This window comes from Larimichthys crocea, unplaced genomic scaffold (assembly GCF_000972845.2).
Source record: "Larimichthys crocea isolate SSNF unplaced genomic scaffold, L_crocea_2.0 scaffold82, whole genome shotgun sequence".
NCBI lineage: Eukaryota > Metazoa > Chordata > Actinopteri > Sciaenidae > Larimichthys > Larimichthys crocea.
The window spans coordinates 1,121,458-1,140,342 of NW_020860793.1; the positions used below are offsets into that span (position 1 = coordinate 1,121,458).

The 18,885-nt window shown below is 39.4% G+C and overlaps 2 protein-coding genes across 2 annotated transcripts; one reads left to right on the forward strand and one right to left on the reverse strand.

Moving 5' to 3' along the window:
- The first annotated feature begins 19 nt into the window (after positions 1 to 19).
- LOC109140001 (golgin subfamily A member 6-like protein 22) lies at positions 20 to 16,915 on the forward strand. The gene is made up of 10 exons (XM_027277030.1): positions 20 to 299; positions 3,052 to 3,088; positions 3,468 to 3,609; positions 10,315 to 10,735; positions 12,273 to 12,512; positions 12,715 to 12,956; positions 14,127 to 14,398; positions 14,447 to 15,378; positions 16,093 to 16,389; positions 16,886 to 16,915. Exons 3-10 carry the CDS (start codon positions 3,476 to 3,478, stop codon positions 16,913 to 16,915), a joined length of 2,568 nt encoding a protein of 855 aa, XP_027132831.1. The 5' UTR covers positions 20 to 299; positions 3,052 to 3,088; positions 3,468 to 3,475.
- LOC113745495 (uncharacterized) lies at positions 7,406 to 9,729 on the reverse strand. The gene is made up of 2 exons (XM_027277045.1): positions 8,992 to 9,729; positions 7,406 to 8,875 (listed from the first exon to the last, which is right to left on the reverse strand). Exons 1-2 carry the CDS (start codon positions 9,420 to 9,422, stop codon positions 7,870 to 7,872), a joined length of 1,437 nt encoding a protein of 478 aa, XP_027132846.1. The 5' UTR covers positions 9,423 to 9,729; the 3' UTR covers positions 7,406 to 7,869.
- Positions 16,916 to 18,885: the final 1,970 nt, after the last annotated feature.

The window sequence follows — 18,885 nt, forward strand, 5'->3', positions numbered from 1 at the left end:
CGCAGCTCTGGATCTGTTTACGTATGGTGTAAAAATAGCGAGGAGAGGGAAGCCTGCTCGCCACAGAGCAGAGATATACAGCACAGACAAAGTGTAAGCTCATAAAAGTTAACCACAGAAGACGGCCAAAAAGACAGGCAGGCAGAGAGATAGACAGGTACCTTTGTCGCTACTGTAAAGATTAGAGACAGACAGACAGAGGACACAACATAGTGTGGTTCATCTTAACTGTTATTGGTTGTAAAGCAGGGGATGTAAACAGACAGACAGACAACCTGTGAGAGAGACAGAGTCATCAGGTAAGTCAGGAGCTTCTTTCTGGTTTATGAACAAGTCTGAACAATTTTATTTGAAACAATATTCATTGTTTAAAATCTATCATTAAATTAAATTAAATTGTTCTGTTGGAATGAGTATTTGTTTTGGAGGAGCTAAATTAGCACACTTCATGCTAAGTAGGTCTATGCTGAACACTGTAGGGCTGCTATACAGCGCAAGCTTAGGGTCATGTGACTGACTAAGGCAGCCCAAGACAATGTTGTGTGGGCCCTACTGGTTTAACACATCAGGGTCAGTTTACAGGTGACGGTGCTACTCTGTTTGTGACGATAGTTATTGTCTGATGAGTGCCTTAAGTGATGTCACTTGAGTCAGCTTTGACTCCAGGCTATATTAGTCACAGCTAGCAAACAATCTATGGAATAACAAGCAACGATTCTGATCACAAAACTCGGCTGTGAATGGGACAATGTTGTTGAATTGCATGGGAATGAAGAATCTGGACTAAGGGAGTAAGATTGTGTGTTAAATCACCTGCACCTTTTTTTCTCAGTAAACCTACACACACACACAGAAAATCTCAAAACATGCAGGTTACTGTGCTGGATTTCTTTTGTGTATAATGAATCCTGTGTTTTCCATCAGCGGCATTTGATGTAAATAAATTACGCTTCATAGCTGGTCTGTGCTGCACTTTTTCAGCTACTTTGCTATACATTTGTTTACCTACTTGTAAAGGCCTTTTATTTCATAAAGCTCTTGACAATGACTAAAAGTCAGTCACAGATTTACTCTTGTCCAGCAGCTTCTTGCAGAGTCACTCTCTCATTTTCTCTTTTTAACTTCTTCCATCATCCTCTTCTGCTATTATGTCCATTGGGATAGCCGAGCATGGTTATGTTGCCCGCTGGCTCGCCATCTGCATTCCCCCATGAAAACCTCTTCTTCCTGGAGGTTCATAATGCCTGTGGTACAAATGCTAACACTCCTTTGGTGCTCTGACCTCACAGGCCAGGCTGTGGCTAACAAACTGAACTAATATTAGCTAACAACGGCTAGTGTTTGCAGCAATTTACTTTACTGACAATCAGGAAACTCTGTGAATCACAGAGAGTTGAGGCGGAGCGGCTGGAGTTCAAACCAGAAAACATTTTCTCCATAAAATATGATCCAGTTTCACCAGAATCAGTCAAATAGTTGCCAGTGTGTGACGTAGTGCTGTGAAGTGTTACATACAGGTGATCGTACCTGGAACACAAAGTTATGTAGTGCATACCAGATGTACCGGTGACAGAGACAATATTCACCTGATAACACGTCAGTGAAACAAAACAATATTTAAATCTGTTATTTTATGGTGGAAAAGTTACACAACAGGACTTTTCTATCTCTATCTCTGTGCTCCCAGTACAGAGGGAAGTCCAGAACGTTTGGACCAGCTTAGTCCAGTTTAGGAGGAAACTTCCAGCCAGCTCCATCAAAAGGAAACAAATCTATCATCTAACAAGTGTTAAATTCTTGTTATTTGATTCTCAGCAGTTTTCACAGGGGCTTATTAAATGTCATCATGTGCAGGGTGTTGGTGTGGGAGGCCTGAGCTCATTTCCTAATTTTAAATCATCGTTATTTGGATAAGTCAGCCTCATTTATCAAAACAGACAGTGGTAAACCCCAGAGTCCATCTTCCAGACAGACAGGGATTAACGTCTGTGAACTTCTTTTACACAGAGTACTCTATAACACTTTGAACTCTATGGCTTGTCTGTATTATAATTGTCATTGAAAGGACCATATAGATGTTTTTAGCAAATTTATCTCATTTATCATTTCTCAAATCATATTTTTTATGTGTAGTGGATTAACTACATTTCTATAATAATAAAACAAAGCAGCCAACAGAGGCTTATGAAATAATCCATCACTGTCAATCTCAAGTCTCAGTCTCAAATTCTTTAAAATGACACATGAAATCAGGACATCCATGTTTATTTTTTTTCCAAAAAAAAAAAAAATCTAAATATTGACCAAATCATAATGTTTTACATTTACACAAAATAATATAAAACATTTTTTATTGAATGTTTCTGTCTCTTTATTAAATTAAGATTGACAGAAATTCTAAAGTTAAAAACTTAGAATATTTAATAATGATTGATCATTTTTAAATCTGAAACGTACCAATATCTCCATCTTTACAGACTCAGAGCTGTGGTGTTTTCTTGTTGTTGAAGCATGTTGCTGAGTTGAGTTTAATTATAGAGTGACGCCTGTCGTCTTGTGTCCCAGTTTGATGAGTCATTCTTTGCAGGAACTGAGAACCGGACCAAAACTAAACTAATACATATTGTATTGTTGATATGTATGAACAGCAGACATGCACGTGAATTGTGTGTATGTATACTTAATGTTTCATATGTCTGGAAAACAAATCAGAGGAAGTCTGAGGGCTGTCAGAAGATGAGTATGGCTTGTGTCCTGAACAGGATAAGATTTCTTGTTATTATTTATCCCAAAGGAAATTTACTGTTTTCTTCATTGTTGAGCATCTTAAATGACAATCTTATATACAGCGTTCATACAGATATTTCAACATTTTTTGTCCAGCTTGATGTATTTAGTTTGAAGCACATATTAGTATTTTAATTTAAAGTGCCAGTGTGCAGGATTTACTGGCATCTTACAGCGTAGTTCCAAATTGCAACACTATTGCCTCACCCTCTTTGTCATAGTGAGAAGGAGAAACATTCATTATCATATATTCTCTGGTTTCAGCTTGTCACATGAGGGACTGCAGACTGAATATCTTTGCGTGAGCAAACAAAACAAGACATTTGATGTGGAACTCTAGGCTGTTTCATAGAATAATTGTACTGATTCATGTAAAAAATGAGCAATGGATTAATAGTTGAAAAAAATAATTGCACACGTACTGTGATGGTAGATTGTACTGAGTAGGGATGTCACAATATCGTATTTTCACTACATGATTATCAAGGCCAAGATAATACATCATAACAATATTGTCTCGATATGTATAGAACATTTGGAGGAGAGATGGAGAGAGTCTGTAACCATAAATGTACAAATATCGTGTGACCCACCAAGTGAGAACATAAGAAGTGCATTGTAGAAATCCAATCTAATGTCATGAGTGACACGTTTCTAATTGTTTCTGTTGTGTCTTTCAGGAAACACAATGTTGTCAAAAAAGGGGGAGCAGAGAACGTTCGGCAACGGGCGGCTGAGAGACCAATGGGAGAAGATAGCTCAGAGTGAGGCAGAGGAGTGCAAACAGGAGGCTGAACGGAAGGAGAAAAGTACCTGCAAAATGTGAGATTATGTGATGCTATTAGTCTTTTTTGTGTCACCATTGTACGGTGACAGTTTTTACAGTGAAGAAAGCTTTTGCATAAAAAATAATACTAAATGAATCATACCATACAGTAAAGATCTTGAAAATATTGCTAAACCGAGGCTACAGTCATCTTCATGTAAAGTCCATGTAAAGGCAATTCTGAGAATCCAGATATATTTTTTCAGTCCAGGATTTTGTGGGCGGTCCTTAAAGTGTGGTTTGGCTGGGTGGTTTTCTCAATTGCTAAAACACAATTTCTGAAACCTTGCTCCATTTTCTGCAAACATTAAACACAAAACCTCATCTTCAAGCACTATTTACAAAACCTCTGACTCCTCTTGCAAAATCAAACTTTCGCCTCAAAACAGTTTTACCTGTGCTCAAAACCAAACACTGCTCTCAAATAAATAAACAAAGTGATCAAAATAATATACACTATCAAGCAGTCAGTAAACAATACACCAAAAAATAGAGAAAACATTGTTCAAAACATATAGTTCTCAGGGAGAAGCACATTTTTAATCTCAAAACAAATTTCATATTTTTCCGTCATTGTCTTTTGATGAACGAAAACTTGTTTTATCACAGTAGCTCAAAATTGATCAGAAATTACTACTCTGCTTTGCTCTTTGCTATTTTTTTGTTGTTGTTGTTCTTCCTCCTCATATTTTTACAGTACTGTACCCTGCATCTCACAAACTTGTCCTTTGTCTCTGTGATATTGTAATTCTTGGTTTCTTTGTTGATATGAACCTGCAACCAGTCAAAATCTATTGAGCAGTCAGTACTGTAAACAAATGGAAAGCACAATGTTCAGGACAGACAATTTGTTTGTTGCAATTCTACAAAAAGTAAATATTCATGCAGTACAATACATACAGTGCTGAACTTTACAAAGTCTATTGAAACAGCTGCATGTAGTGTAGTACAGTAAATCTGCATACTATACTGAACCTGTTCTCTTCTCTGAATGTCCTTACTATGGTGGACACAGAAAATCTCAAATTGTGTTGCACTCTAAGTCCTGCTTCCCTCATTGTCAGTCCATGGACTAATACATGCTCTATGATTGTTGCTTGAATTTCATCGGATATTTCCACTCTTTGTCTTCCTCTCCGTCTTCATCCTCCTCTTCCTCCTTGTCCTCCACCTCGCATACGCACTCGTCCTCTCACATAGTTTCTTCTATCCATTCTCAGACAACCTGTTTGTTCTCTGAACTGGCTTATATTAGTTGTGTCACACCATTTGAAACAAGTGAAATCAATTTTGAGTGGTTGTGTTTAATCAATGACATGTGTGCTCTATTTGTATTTACAAATTTGGATGCCATGTGCATTAGAGTGCAGAATGTGTTTTGAGAATGAGAATGTGTTTAGAGTTTTTCTGAAAAGTGTAAGTTAGATCTGCAAATTGTGTTTTACCATGTGGAATGGTTGAAGGTATTGACAACAGACTGAACATTTAGTTAAATGAGTTCAGGCAACTGAGAACTTTGTTCAGCCAATGGGTTTTAGTGTTTAAGCAATTGAGAAAAACTGTAAACCAGAGCTGAAGCTCAACAAAAGCTTTACTTATAATAACATCTAATAACCTCTTGTCCAGAAATCTCATATAACTTTTTTAAAGTTGTGCCTGAATGGAGCTGACCCTAACCTGATAACTCAAACTAACCAACTAATTTGTGCAGCGGATTGAAAGGAAGCACTACCTGAATGATGAAAGTTTTCTAGAGAACAAATTTCGTTCCAGAAAAATGCATTGACAATTACAATTCAATGGAAATGCTATACAAGCCATACTTGAGTAATATATACATAGGATAAAAAAAGCAAATGGGATGGTGCAACAGAAGCACAGTACATTCACCATATACGCATCATTTCTCCAAACATTCACTTATTAATCATAATCTTTTTACCATTAACATTAAGATTGATGACACGTCTCCACTGCTTTCCACTGTCCAGAAATTAGACCAAAATACCTCGGTATTTTACCTAAAATGCTAGAAACCATTGTTGGGACAAATTTATCTGACATGTCTGTGATTTTTATCTGATCTGCTAACATGGAGTAAGCTGGGTTTATGACCTACACTTTAGCCAGCTACTAGGGGGGTGATCAAAATGTTTTTACATCACTAGAGCTGTCATGTCGTCCATCTTTGTAGGTGTCGATGATCATCGCTGGCGAGTAGAAGTAGATTGCACAATGGAAAAGCAGTTGGAGGGTGGAGTTGATCTGTTAGTCCCCTCACCGTGCCTAGGTCGTCTGAGCAAAGGATTACAGCCCCATGCCATACGGGCCCAAGCATTACAGCACTGGGTTATGTACAAACCCACCTGTCACACGTAGCCCGGCCGACTACTGTATGGTGAAAGCAAGTGCTAATAAAAATAGCAGAATGTAAATATTTACGTCATTTCCTAAAATTTCTTTTGTGTCATAGGCAATTGTTACTATATAAGTAGATTTTCAGACACATTCGGTTTCTCCTAAAAGACATTTTTCACAGCAGATTTGTTGATTTGTCATAATAGGAAACGCACAGGTGCTAATGATGAGAACTAATGATGCCTCCTGCTCCATTTACAGTTTTTTCCAGTTGCTATCACACTGAAATGACATGGATAGCACAAATATTTAAACTGGCACACAGGGAGCTTTCTGCTTTACACACATTTTGAAATTCGAAGTGGCTCTTTTTAAGTTACTGAACGCGGTTCTCTGCATAAGACACAACAATCTGACATAAAGTCACATGTTTGCAATTTCAAAACACTGCCATTTAAAATGACACTACATGAGATCATTGGCCACTACATGTGCCACCTGGTGAGCATCTTTTTTTTTTTTTACAACAACAATGGAAGACATTGCTGAGAGAGGAAGAGGAAGAGGGAGGGGGAGAATGAGAGGGGGAGGAAGAGTGAGAGGTAAGGGTAGAGCAGTGTTGTCGAATTATTTTCCTTTCCTCTTTATTTAATTATTTATTTATTCTGCACATTTTTTCTGCAATTGTATTTTTCAGCTTACTGTTGTGTGAGCATATTTTAGTTCACTCCATTGTAAATATATCTGCTGTGCATACGTTGCACTGACTTGTTTGGTAAAAATAATAATAACAATAATAAAAGAAATATTTCAATAGCACGTGTGTGTATCTGCAAATATTTCTGTGCATGTGAACAATCTGAAGAATTCGCTACAATTTGAACTATGTTAGTATTATGGCAAAGTATACTAAAGATGAGAGTGCTTTTCATTATGCCCAACAGTGTGTAGTTGGTTAGACAGAAATCTACGAATACGAATAAAGTGTGTGCCATCTGGTGCAAAAGTTTGATTTTGGTTGCAGTGCTTCATTTTGTGGGATATATGAGGTGTTTTACAGTTTGGGTGTGTGGTTTGGTGAATTGTGTTAGTAGTTTGATAAAAGCAGCCTAGTTTGCAAAATTGTGTTTAAGCAATTGGAGTATCCCAGTAAACCATACCTAATCTAATCCTAACCCTGTCTTAAAGCTACAAGATTTTAACGCTGCATTCACATGGATTCAGGCAGACGTCAGACAGCAGATGATCACCTTTTCATCTTATGGGGACCTCTATCGTTTACAAAGAATGGAATAAAATATATTGGTGATACAATTCTAATGTTTATTATGTGTTCTCGTTGTGTGAGGGAACTACATCTGGTGGTAACAACCTTCCTGAAGATGGTCAAAAATTGAAATATTTTACTTTTGCTTCCATACAAACCAAACGTTATATTACAGTTTTTTCTGATAGCTAAGACGCAATTTTTGAAACTTTTGGCTTTTTTTGCAAAACTCTACACACAAATCGCAAAACCTTTCACCCAAATAGCAAAACACAGTAGATCACTTGCAAAAGCATGTTTTTGTACTGTTGCATAAGCACTTTTTGCTAAACTGTTCACACTCTTTTAAAAATAGTTATTTTTGTATCCGGCGGTGCACACAACTCATAATATCAGTAAGCACACAAAGCAGCCACTGCACACTGACAGTAACAATGAAAAACTAATTTGGCTTTTGCTTATCCTGTGTGCAGGGCATATCGGTTTTCAGTACCTTTTACAGTAACACACAGGGGTCAAAGTGAATGGATATTTATTTACACACATCCAAATACGTAAACATAAAGTGTGTTTTTCAGGTCAAGGCACAAAAAAAAAAAAACATAAAATAACAAAAATCAGTCTTGTCTTCTTACTTGGTCTGGCCACAAAATCTCGTCCACATCACATGCAATGTCTTCCATGCTAGGCACCGGGGAAAATATCTCCTGGAGTGTCGTATCCAGGCCTGACATGACACCTGGTCAATGTCTCCGCATGCCTCCTCCATTGCCTGTAGAAGGGCTATGCGCTGATGGGGGTGACGGTCATAAACCTTCCAGCGCCAAGCAGAGAAAAACTCTTCAATGGGATTTAGGAATGGAGAGTAAGGGGGGAGGTAGACCACAATGAATTCCGGGTGATCGGTAAACCAGTTGCGGACCAGAACAGCGCGGTGGAAACTAACATTGTCCCATATGATGACATATCTGGTCGGCTCTGGTCTCTGAACGAGAGTGAATATGTCATGCAGGGTGTCCAGGAATGTAAGAATGTGTGCAGTGTTGTATGGGCCCAGAGTTGCATGATGGTGAACAACACCGTTTTGACTGATGGCTGCACACATGGTAATGTTTCCACCGCGCTGTCCTGGGACATTGATTATGGCACGGTGTCCAATAATGTTCCTTCCCCGTCTTCTGGTTTTGCTGAGGTTAAAGCCTGCCTCATCCACAAAGACCAGCTCATGACCCATGGCATCTGCCTCTAGGGCCATCACTCTCTGGAAAAGACAAAACAAATGCAGCACAGCAGGCCCATGCACAGCACACAGTATGCACTTCCAGATTGAGTACCAATGATACAGTAAGCTTACCTGCACAAATTCATATCGCAGTTGTTTCACACGTTCACTGTTTCTTTGAAATGGGACCCTATAGACCTGCTTCATCCTTATTCGGTTTCGTGCCAGTATGCGAGATAATGCAGAGATGCTCACATTATTTATGTGTTCGAATGTTGTGTCATCCTCTATTATGTGCTGCTGTATTTCTCGTAGCCTTATGGAGTTGTTTGCCAGCACCATATTCACTATGTGGGTCTCTTGTTCAGCCGTGAATAGTCTTCTTCTGCCCCCAGCAACAGGTTGTCTAACAATTCTGTAAAGTAGCAATTTCAGTATTTTTACAGTAAATGTATAGTATTGTTTCTCAAAAGAATATGACACTATTACAGTATAATGTAAAACTTAGTGTGAAGAAGATACTGTACTAACCGATTCTCATTTCGAAATGTTCTTATGATGCCTGCTACAGTGTAGCGGCTCAGGTTGGGTTGAACCCGTTGGCCAGCTTCCCTTAGGCTCATGCCATGGTTGATTACATGGTCCACTATTGTAGCTCTGATGACATCAGTGATTCTATTTCTTACTCGTACTCCTTCCCGTTCCTCTTCCCTTCCTCGTTCTCCTTGTGCTTCTGCACCTCCTCGTCCTCTTCCTCTAAGTGCACCTCGTTGTCCTCTTCCTCTAAGTGCTCCTCCTTGTCTTCGCTGTCCTCCTCTCCCTCTTGCTTCTGCACCTCCTCCTCCTCTTCCTCCGAATTCATTTCCTTGTCCACGTCCTCGTCCTCCTGCTTCTTCACCTCCAAGTCCTCTTCCTCGCCCTCCTCTTACTCTCACTCCTCTTACTCTTCTGTCTCCTTCCATTGTTCTCCACACAAAAAGCTTACCTGTGGCTTATTTATAGTGCTCAGGCTGATTGCAAAGTGAAGTAATTATAAATAATAGTTTTCACATGTGAAAGTGTGGCCTGACAGTTGGCAGAATTGTGTAAAAAATAGCCATAAATATGTATAGTTTTGATAGGAGTGTGTAGATCATCTGGAAATTGAGTGTAAAGCAGTGGAGCTGTGTTTACAGTTTTGCAAAAGGAGTCCTGTGCAGTGAATTGTATTTACACATATACAAAGTGTGTGTTACGAAATTGCAAACTAAGTGCAAAGCAATGTTTGTGCTTTCAGTTTTGCAAACTCGGTGAAGGGTTTTGTGATAAATATTAATAGTTTTAGAAATTGTGCTATAAGAATCCATGTAAGTGTTTAAGCCATCAGAAAAAACTGTATTATCAACATACATATTTAGCAAGAATGTATATGCTTAAACAGTCAAATCTCAGTTAATAACCCTGGAGATTTGTGCTTAAGTAATATGTTTTGACACTTAAATTTGGGTTAATCGTCATTTGAGCAGTTTTTAAGCACTTCTGGGCCTGGTATAACCCTGTGGAAAAGAAAAGCTCATCAAAAGCCCATATATAATCCTAATGCAGAGGACTTCACTTTTTAATAACGTCCACCCTCACACAGACTACCTTCACCTGTTAGAGGCGACTGAGGCTGTCCACAAATCAAACATCGCTGTCTTAAGTTGAATCTTGCCACCACAATTGGCAGCACTTCAGAGTTCAAAAGATTAATCAATCACCAGAGTTGTCCATGCAGAGCTTCCTTTCTCAATGTCCACTCATTCTGAACATATTTTTATTTTGAATAGTTTTATTTTTGTGTTTTTTTGTTTTTTTGTTTGTTTTTATCTGCAGATCTGCATCAAAGTGGAATTATCACTGGACACTTGTTGCCACCGGAGACTTCAAGAAGGTCACCAGCGGCACAAATGATGCTGAAAAAAACAAGCCCAAAATCAAATTCAAAATTGTCCCCCCTCCTCCCAAAGCCAAAGCTGAGCCTCCTCCTCCACCTCCTCCCAAGAAGCAGGCTTCGCCCAAACTTCGCAGAGAAAAGCGCAAAGTTGAGGTGGATGTTTTCCGGCTGTGTTGGAAAGACTCCTGGATGAGCTTGAAGCCTCCAAAGTATCTTTACCTAAAGCCCAAAGCGATGAAAAGCAGAATATCAGGATTCACAACCATAGAACTGAATAACAACAGGAAGTACAAACCAATAGGCTACCGATCAGAGGCTGAATGGGAATGTCTTGATAAATGGAGTCACTCCTGGAAACAGGTACTGAAACTGAGACAAACTCATCGCATTAAGACATTAAAACCCAGACCCATGGTCATTTTTCAGATATGGCTCCTGACATGTTTGGGCAAAGTAAAGATGAAAATGTGTTTTGGCTAATACTAGAAGTTTGAGTTACGTTGCCTACGTGTACCAGGGTACAGACCTCTAAATACAGTATATAGAGTATTCTGAGTTGAACTGAGTGTTTGCTGTTGCATGCCTCTAATTCCTCAAGAGTGCAGGGAACACGAACAGAATATGTCTGGCTTGGGTGTATGGACAAGCCTCCAGTTGGTTTGTACTGACTGCAATTTGGCATGTAAGGGAAGGGTTGGGTGCACCACATATGTAAAACAGCTGGTATCAGTTGCAGCTGAGTCAGGTTGAGTCAAGTATACCTGTTTGTGATTTGTGTTTCTGAATGGTCTCAGCAGTGAGTACATACAGCTACAGTACACCCAATGACAGTATAAAGAATGGACAGAGTCTGAGTGACCTCACCTGTAGGTTTCTGAAGCACGGTTTTCTGCCTCCGGTCGGATCTAAATATCAGCAAAGACGTACATCATTGGCAGACCTGAGGCAGGTCAAATGACATCTGGTTGCAATATTAAGCCATCTGTAACGTGTCAATCAAGTGGTCATACTGTTAATTATGTGCAATTTTGAGCCTTGATATTATCCGAACTGGTGAGTTAAAAAAATGTACCCCCCTTACAGTTGTTATGGATGGGAAAATTAGCTATAGAGACCAAAATAGTCAGTCACTACTTGCATTAGAACACTGTTTAATGTTTTAATGACATTATGTAATTATGTATATGTAATAACAATCACATGACTAGCAGTTAATTTAATAAAAGTCAAGTAGGTTGGAGAATGTGAAAGCCTTTGTCAGTGTTAGACTTTAGAGTGCATGCATGTGACTATATGACTTCCCGGAGATACTGCTTACCACTACACACCTGGAATAAATAAAAGGACAAGAAAATGTTGCAATAACAGCCAAGACACATCCGGTTTCAGGCTTCCAGACAGATTTCTGAACCTAAATACAGTAATTTGCTCCCCATTATACACAAGAGCATTATGGTCCAACACTGATGTTGGGTGATATGGTCTGGCTTGCAGCTGGCATTCCAAGGGTGTTGGACGGAGCCTGAGGTCAGGGCTCCGTGCAGGCCAGCCGAGTTCTTCGATTCCAAACTTAGAAAACAATTTCTATATGGAGGTTATGTTGTGTGCAGAGGCATTATGTTGAAACAGGACAAACACAAAGTTGGAAGTACAGTTGGAAATAATGCCCACTAGCATGCATGCAAGACCAGCCCTCTTAAAACTGAAAACCAAACAAGAAATAAGGGCAGGACAATATGCTTCCAAAAATTTATTTTTGGTTTTAGTTGTACAGCTTAAAAATAATATCTGTCTCTAGCTGATTCATTCAGTGACCTCCAAGACCTTGAAAGATAAATGGGGTTGGTCCAAAGTGGCTAAATAACACTTTGTAAATCATCTTTTGTTTTGTTTCTAGGTGAAGAGTCCTGTCCAGTTGGAGTGCTCCGATGAGAAACAATTCCAATGGGAGATTTTGTTTGAAAGAAAAAAGGATCACAAGGTTGAGCTTGAACTATATTCTCTTCCGCCCTGGGCTGGTACTTGGAAGTTCATAAACTTTCCCTTCAGGCAACAGAAGAAGGACTGGGATACCATCTGGCCTGATTATCAACCAAACATCAGCAGGATTGACGAAATACAACAACTAAAGAACCAGGTGGGGATTAACATCATTGTAATTATATTTTTCTGGATGGTTTTTGCGGTTACAACTTTGCCATTTAGAAACAAATTGAGACTGGACATACTGAAACAAAGATACATGTCAGGTCACTGAACTACCTGAACACTGAGCAACCACAACAGACCTTTTTAAAAAAATATTGCTATTAAAAATGTATGTTGTGACCATCAAACAGGACGAGCTCTGGGGCTGGGAGGATTCATGGAAACTGTCTGGGGCAGAGTTTGAACCAGAAGACACCACAAACGATGAGTTGCTAACTGCAAGCTCCTTCAGCACGGAAACCACAGTGATGATGAGGATAAACAATGTGTTCATGCCTGGGTGGAGTGACTCATGGCTGCTCTGTGCAGCTCCTCTGGAGGAAGAAGAAGAATTTCACAAGAGCTGGAGCTGGGGATACAGGCAACATACTAGGTGGGTTGGATTTGAGTGTCCCATGCCTGATGTTAAGCAACTTTCCCCCTTTATGTTAATCTTCTGGTTCTCAAAAATATGGTTGGTGTTGTGAAAGTGATTGACAAAAGAAGCCTTAGTTATAGTTCAAGGTATGATGCTGCATAAGCTTGAAGACATCAGTGCTGATCATGAAAATTTGTCGGAGATTATACTCCATGTAGCTGAATCCACTGTCATATTAAAGAAAATGCATTAGTCTTGGTCAAAGATCCATGGTGATGTTCCTTCTGGCAATTACCAAGTGACACCACCTAGTACATCACGTCCCAGGACCAGTGTTCTGTTGTTCTGAGATGTCACAGATACAACTTATGTCTAAATCTCTGGCAAGGCAACTACAGAGGTGTTTCCACTCCCATGTCAAAAGAGTGCCCAGATCAAGTTCATGTATGCCTATGTGCTTAATATTGTGACATAACAAAACCAATCACTGAACGTGGATAGCTATTTGCACAACTGATTATTGCTGTTGGATGAGTGTGTGGAAGAGCCAGAAATGGTGACACAGACATCTCTCTGCAGAAAGAAAACCAGATGGCTGGCATAAAACCTTTGATTAAATTCAATTAGGTTTCCGTCAAAACTAAAACAGCACTGATTAAAGTAATAAATTATATAATATACTTATGCATGCCAAGAAAGAACTTATCTGCCACTTATCGGCTGCCTTTTACACCACTTATCATCATGTAACCAAACTTTACTTTTTATGTTACTGAGCTGGGTTGATATCTGCACTCAAATGGTTCTTCTCATGCTTGTCTGAAAGACACGTTCGTGTCCACATTAAAAGCTATATGCCTTCTGCTTCTCCTCTCTTATGGGAGTCCCACAAGGGTCCATCTTTGGACCTATCCTGTTTTATTGTATATGTAACTCTAGGATATCCGCTTAACTCAGCATTTATACCTAATAACCTCAATAACGTTGCCCTTTCATGACTGCCTAGCTTCTGTTAGAAATTGGATGTTTTAAATGTATCTCTGTCGCAGTGCAGACAAAAGGCTGTTGTAACTGGCTCTGGTTATTTTAATTTGTTTCTAAACATATTTATGCATATTTGAATTTCATCATCAAATTCATCACTGGTCAAACTGATCTGAACCCAATCTCTGACTATATCTACAGGTGGTGTATGGCTTCACTGGAGGCCCATCGTCGATACAGCAACATGCTGACTAGGAGACGTAAAACCATGAACCTCCTCCTCACTTCACAGCTGGATAATGAGATCACAGATAGCACAGAATGGACAGAGGCCTGGAAGACTCCTAAACGATGGTTTAGACCAGAGGAGTTTAAACTGGACCTGACACAGGACGAGGGTGAAGTAGAGGAGATGATGGATGACACAGAGGAGGAGGAGGATGAAGGAATGGACAATGAAGAAGATGAAGGAGTAGAGGAGGAGGAGGAGGAGGAGGAGGAGGAAGAGGAGGAGGAGGAAGAAGGGGAGGAGGAGGAGGAAGAGGAGGAGGAGGAGGAGGAGGAGGAAGTTGTTAACAAAAATGAGAAAAACAACGAAATTACCAATAAGCACAAAGAGGTTCAAAAAGACGAGGAGGATGAGGATGAAGGAGTTGATGAGGAGGAGGAGGAGGAGGAGGAGGAGGAGGAGGAAGAGGATGAAGAGGTCAACAATGAGGAGGACAAAGAAGTACCTGTGGTGGATGACAAGGCAGTAAACAAGAAGGAAGAGGTGCACAAAGATGTGGATAGGGGGGAGGAAAATGATGAAGAAGAAGATGATAATGATGATGATGAGGAGGAGGAGGAGGAAGAGGAGGAGGAGGATGTGGTCAAAGAAAAGGAAGAGAAAGAAAAGGGGGAAGAAGAAACAGGCGATAAGGAAGACAAAGTAGAAAAGGAGGTGAAAATTGAAGCAGATGGAGAGAATGAGGATGAAGAGGTAGAAGAAGAGGAAGAGGATGACATAGAGGAGAAGGAGGAAGATGTAAAGGAAAAGGATGAGGACATTGAAGTGCATAAAGAGGAGAATGTAGGCAAGGAGGAGAAGAACAAACATGAGGAACATAACAAAGAGGAAGAGGACAAAATCATAAACCAGAGTAGTGAGGAGGATGAAGATGAAGAGGAGGACAAAGAATCACACAAGGGTGAGAAAGATGAAGAAGACATGGAAGATGAGGAAAATGAAGTAGATGAGGAGACAAAGACAAAAGCAATAGACAAGATGGATGAAGGAGATGAGGAGGAGGAGGACAAAGAAGTTCAGGAAGAAGAAGAGGAAGATGACCAGGAAGAGGAGAATGAAGTACATGAGGAGGACATATTAGCAAATAAAAAAGACCAGAAGGAAAAGAAGAAAAGAGACAAAGACAAGAATGAGGACAAAAAAGAGGAGAAGGAGAATGACAAAAAAGTGGAAGAGGATGAGGACGAGGAAGTAGAGGAGAAGGAGGAAGAAGAAATTAACAAAAAAGAGGAAAAAGACAAGGATGGGGCCAGCCAGGAGGAGGATGAAGGTGAGGAGTTCGTCAAAGGAAAGGGAGAAGAAGAAGCCAGTGAGAAGGAAAACAAATTAGACAAGGAGGTGAAAATTGCAGAAGCAGATAGAGAGAAAGAGGACGAAGAGGGAGAAGAAGAGGAAGAGGAGGAAGAAGAGGATGAAGCAGATGAAGACCAGGAGAGAGAAGTGGACAAAGAAGAGGCGGATGAAGAAGCAGATGAAGAGAAGGATAACAAAGAAAATGAGAAGGATGAAAAGGACAAATATGTGGACAATGAGAATGAAAAGGAGAATGAAGGGGAAGTAGATGAGGAGGAGGATGAAGAAGATGAGGAGGAGGATGAAGAAGATGAGGATGATGATGAAGAAGATGAGGAGGAGGACAAAAAGTATGAAAAGGACGAAGAAGTGGAGGCAGAAGACGACAATGAAGAAGTAGATGAGGATGAGGAGGAGGATGTAGACAAGAAGGAGGAGACTAACAAAAAAGTCACTAAGGTAGAGGAGATGAAAGTGAAAACAGAGAAAGTCCACAAGAAAGCAAACAAGAAAAAGGAGGACACCAAAGTAAAAGAAAGAAAGAAACGAATCAAACGCACCCCTGATGTCCCACTCCATTTGCAGTTCCATAAACTCAACTCATCCTTCTCCTCCTGGAAGCAGTCATGGATGGTGGCAGTAGCTTATAGACCAGGAGATGAAAATGAAGACGAAGATGAGGTGGTGGAGGGAGAAGAGTGGAAAGCTTGGAAAGAGTCTTGGAAGATTTGTCACTGGAAGAAGCCGGCCAAGGACGACGTAGTGTGTTTCTCCACTGAGCACTGGAATCAGAGATACATGGGACTAATGCATGAAGAAGAAGGCATGCCAAAGAGTGAATGGACTCTCAGCTGGAAGATGAACAACGCTGCAGCAAAGGATGTAGACACCGAAGAAGAAGAGGAAGAAGAGGAGGAAGAAGAAGACAAAGAGGAGAGTTGAAATTTTCTGATATCTCAAAGATTATGAGCTGTGAAATCTACAGACATTTTTAAATGTTGGTGCCAGGGAAGTAAGAATGGTTACTTAACTGATTGTACTGCTTGTGTTAGAAAGTGTAGAAGCAAAGGCTGACTATGCCTAATGTCTGTGATGGGCAGCACTGCACTCTGAAACACAGTATTTCCAGTGACTTGCACTGCACCACAAAGGTTTCCCATCGAGTTGAGCAAAGTGTGGTGCACAGCAACATGCGCAGAGCAAATCCCACTGAGTCTGAAAGCGCCAATACACTTTGAGCAAATAATTCCTGATTTTCAAGGTCCTTGTCTGACCTGTGTATAGACCAGTGTTGAAAAGATTATTTGGAAACAATTACACAGGCAATTACATCCACTACTTCAGTTGCCCATCTTGGCTCTGTCAAATGTGCCTTTAGTGGTTGGAGCTGCCTAACATCGCCTGGTGAAAGAATAAAGACACCCTACCCTGCTTTTGTCTTCAATTGAATATATTTCACCATGTTTTACTATTTCAAGAGTTGTGTTACGAACTTCTTCATCCTTTACCTTCTTCAACAATACAAGTAGGAAGATGGCCAGAAAAAGCCGACTTATGCTGCATTACTCAGACATGACCTTCAACTTGCAGGTGGTAGTGGTGCATCGCAGTTTAGAGCGAGACTTCCTTCTTCAATTTTGACCCAGCATCACTGACACAGTGTTCCATTTAGCTTGTTTTGTAAAATGGAACTATTTCTTAGAGTAACAAAGTGTGTTCATATGGGTACCGAAAGCAAGGTTGGTTAGGATTAGCCTTAGAAGTTAGTTGTCTTCATCTACTCTCACTAACAATCAGAAAGAAAACAGTGTCACATCAGCTTTGTGGTCAGTTGCAACTGTTCTCACAAGTCAAAGCACAACTTCAAGTTTAATGAAACAGAAGTTTAATTAAGATTTTACGCTTTAACATGTGAAATGATGAGCTATGAGGGTAAGAAGTCAGATAAGAAAATAATAATGCACCAGTATGAAAATAATATTGTTGTTTCTATGTAGACTAGTCTGTTCTGTCTTTTATATCACTGTAGCTGATTCCCATGTCTTCTTTAGTATCCTTAACTAACTAACTATCCTTGATTGCTAGAAAACTATTGTTTGTAACAAGGAAACACATCTTCTGCCAAAGTTCAACTCAGCTCTAATATCAGTATAAATGAAGCCACGTGGTTGGCTGAGGTGAACAGGAATAAATAAATAACACTCTCCAAATAAAGCTGATTTTAAGAGTGTCCCAGATACAGATTGTAAGACTGATATTTTGGTGAAGGGTTGAACTTTAGTTGAACTTAATGACTCAAAACAACACCTGACACTGAAAAATGTTGCCAAGTAGTTTCAATTTTTTGTATTTGATGCAAAACCATCATCCAAACAGTGAGCACATTAACGCATGAGATGACAGACGATGAGGAACTTATCGTCAAAATATGTAGAAAGTAATAAAATGTCATGTTGAGTAGTGACGATGAAGAGATGAGTCTTTTATAAGTTTGTATAATGGTGTGTACCTTTACTGCATTGTTGTAAAGAAAATGTATACATTTAAATTATTGAACTGCATTAATTAAACTGTTTATCAAACTGTCTCGTGTGTGGTGTGTGTTACACACTTTTTAAATGTATTTTTAGCATTAGGCTGTCATATAGTCAAATGTTTAAGATTCAGAAGATTTAAGTTCAACATTTTGCATAAATCAGTATCATGTCTGTGCATTACGTATAGAGCTGGATTTAGTTAGCTTAGCATGAAGGCTGGAAGTACAGGGAAAGATCTTTCATAAGCTCAAAAATACACCTACTAATACCCACATTCAGTAAAAGTGACTCTGTGTGTGGTTTGATGGGGAGATACAAACTTTTTTTCCTTGAGGAAAAAACAGCTGAGTGCAGTGACAGTGTGCAGCTTCTTGAGTGTTGTATAAAGTAGCAACCAGAGGAGGGAGACACAGTCACTGAATCTCTGTGCTCCATCTGAGCTCCACATTGTGAACAGTGAAGTTTACAGCGTGGAAAGATTTCAGCTCTGTCACGCTACACAGGCTATATTTGTAGCAGGATAAATTCATTGTTGCTTCATTATTTTGGTCCATTTGGTTTAAGAGTTAATAAAAGAGTGAAACTTAAGTTACTTATTGTTTTATCAACTCTCATACTGTATATATTGTTATATTGAGTTTTATATTAACAGAAATAATGACAGGATGTAGCCTAATAAATAAATGAATAGTTTAGTTGCTGCCAATTTTCTTTCATTTTTAGTATGTACTGTATATATTGTACTGTATATATTGTTATGTTGAGTTTTATATTAACAGAAATAATGACAGGATGTAGCCTAATAAATAAATGAATAGTTTAGTTGCTGCCAATTTTCTTT

Coding starts and splice junctions, on each gene's coding strand:
- LOC109140001 (XM_027277030.1), top strand. CDS start 3,476: ATGTTGTCAAAAAAGGGGGAGCAGAGAACGTTCGGCAACGGGCGGCTG. Junction 10,736..12,272: donor GGAGTCACTCCTGGAAACAG/GTACTGAAACTG, acceptor TTTTGTTTCTAG/GTGAAGAGTCCTGTCCAGTT. Junction 15,379..16,092: donor AGGAGAAGGAGAATGACAAA/AAAGTGGAAGAG, acceptor CTCCATTTGCAG/TTCCATAAACTCAACTCATC.
- LOC113745495 (XM_027277045.1), bottom strand. CDS start 9,422: ATGGAAGGAGACAGAAGAGTAAGAGGAGTGAGAGTAAGAGGAGGGCGA. Junction 8,876..8,991: donor ACATTTCGAAATGAGAATCG/GTTAGTACAGTA, acceptor GCTACTTTACAG/AATTGTTAGACAACCTGTTG.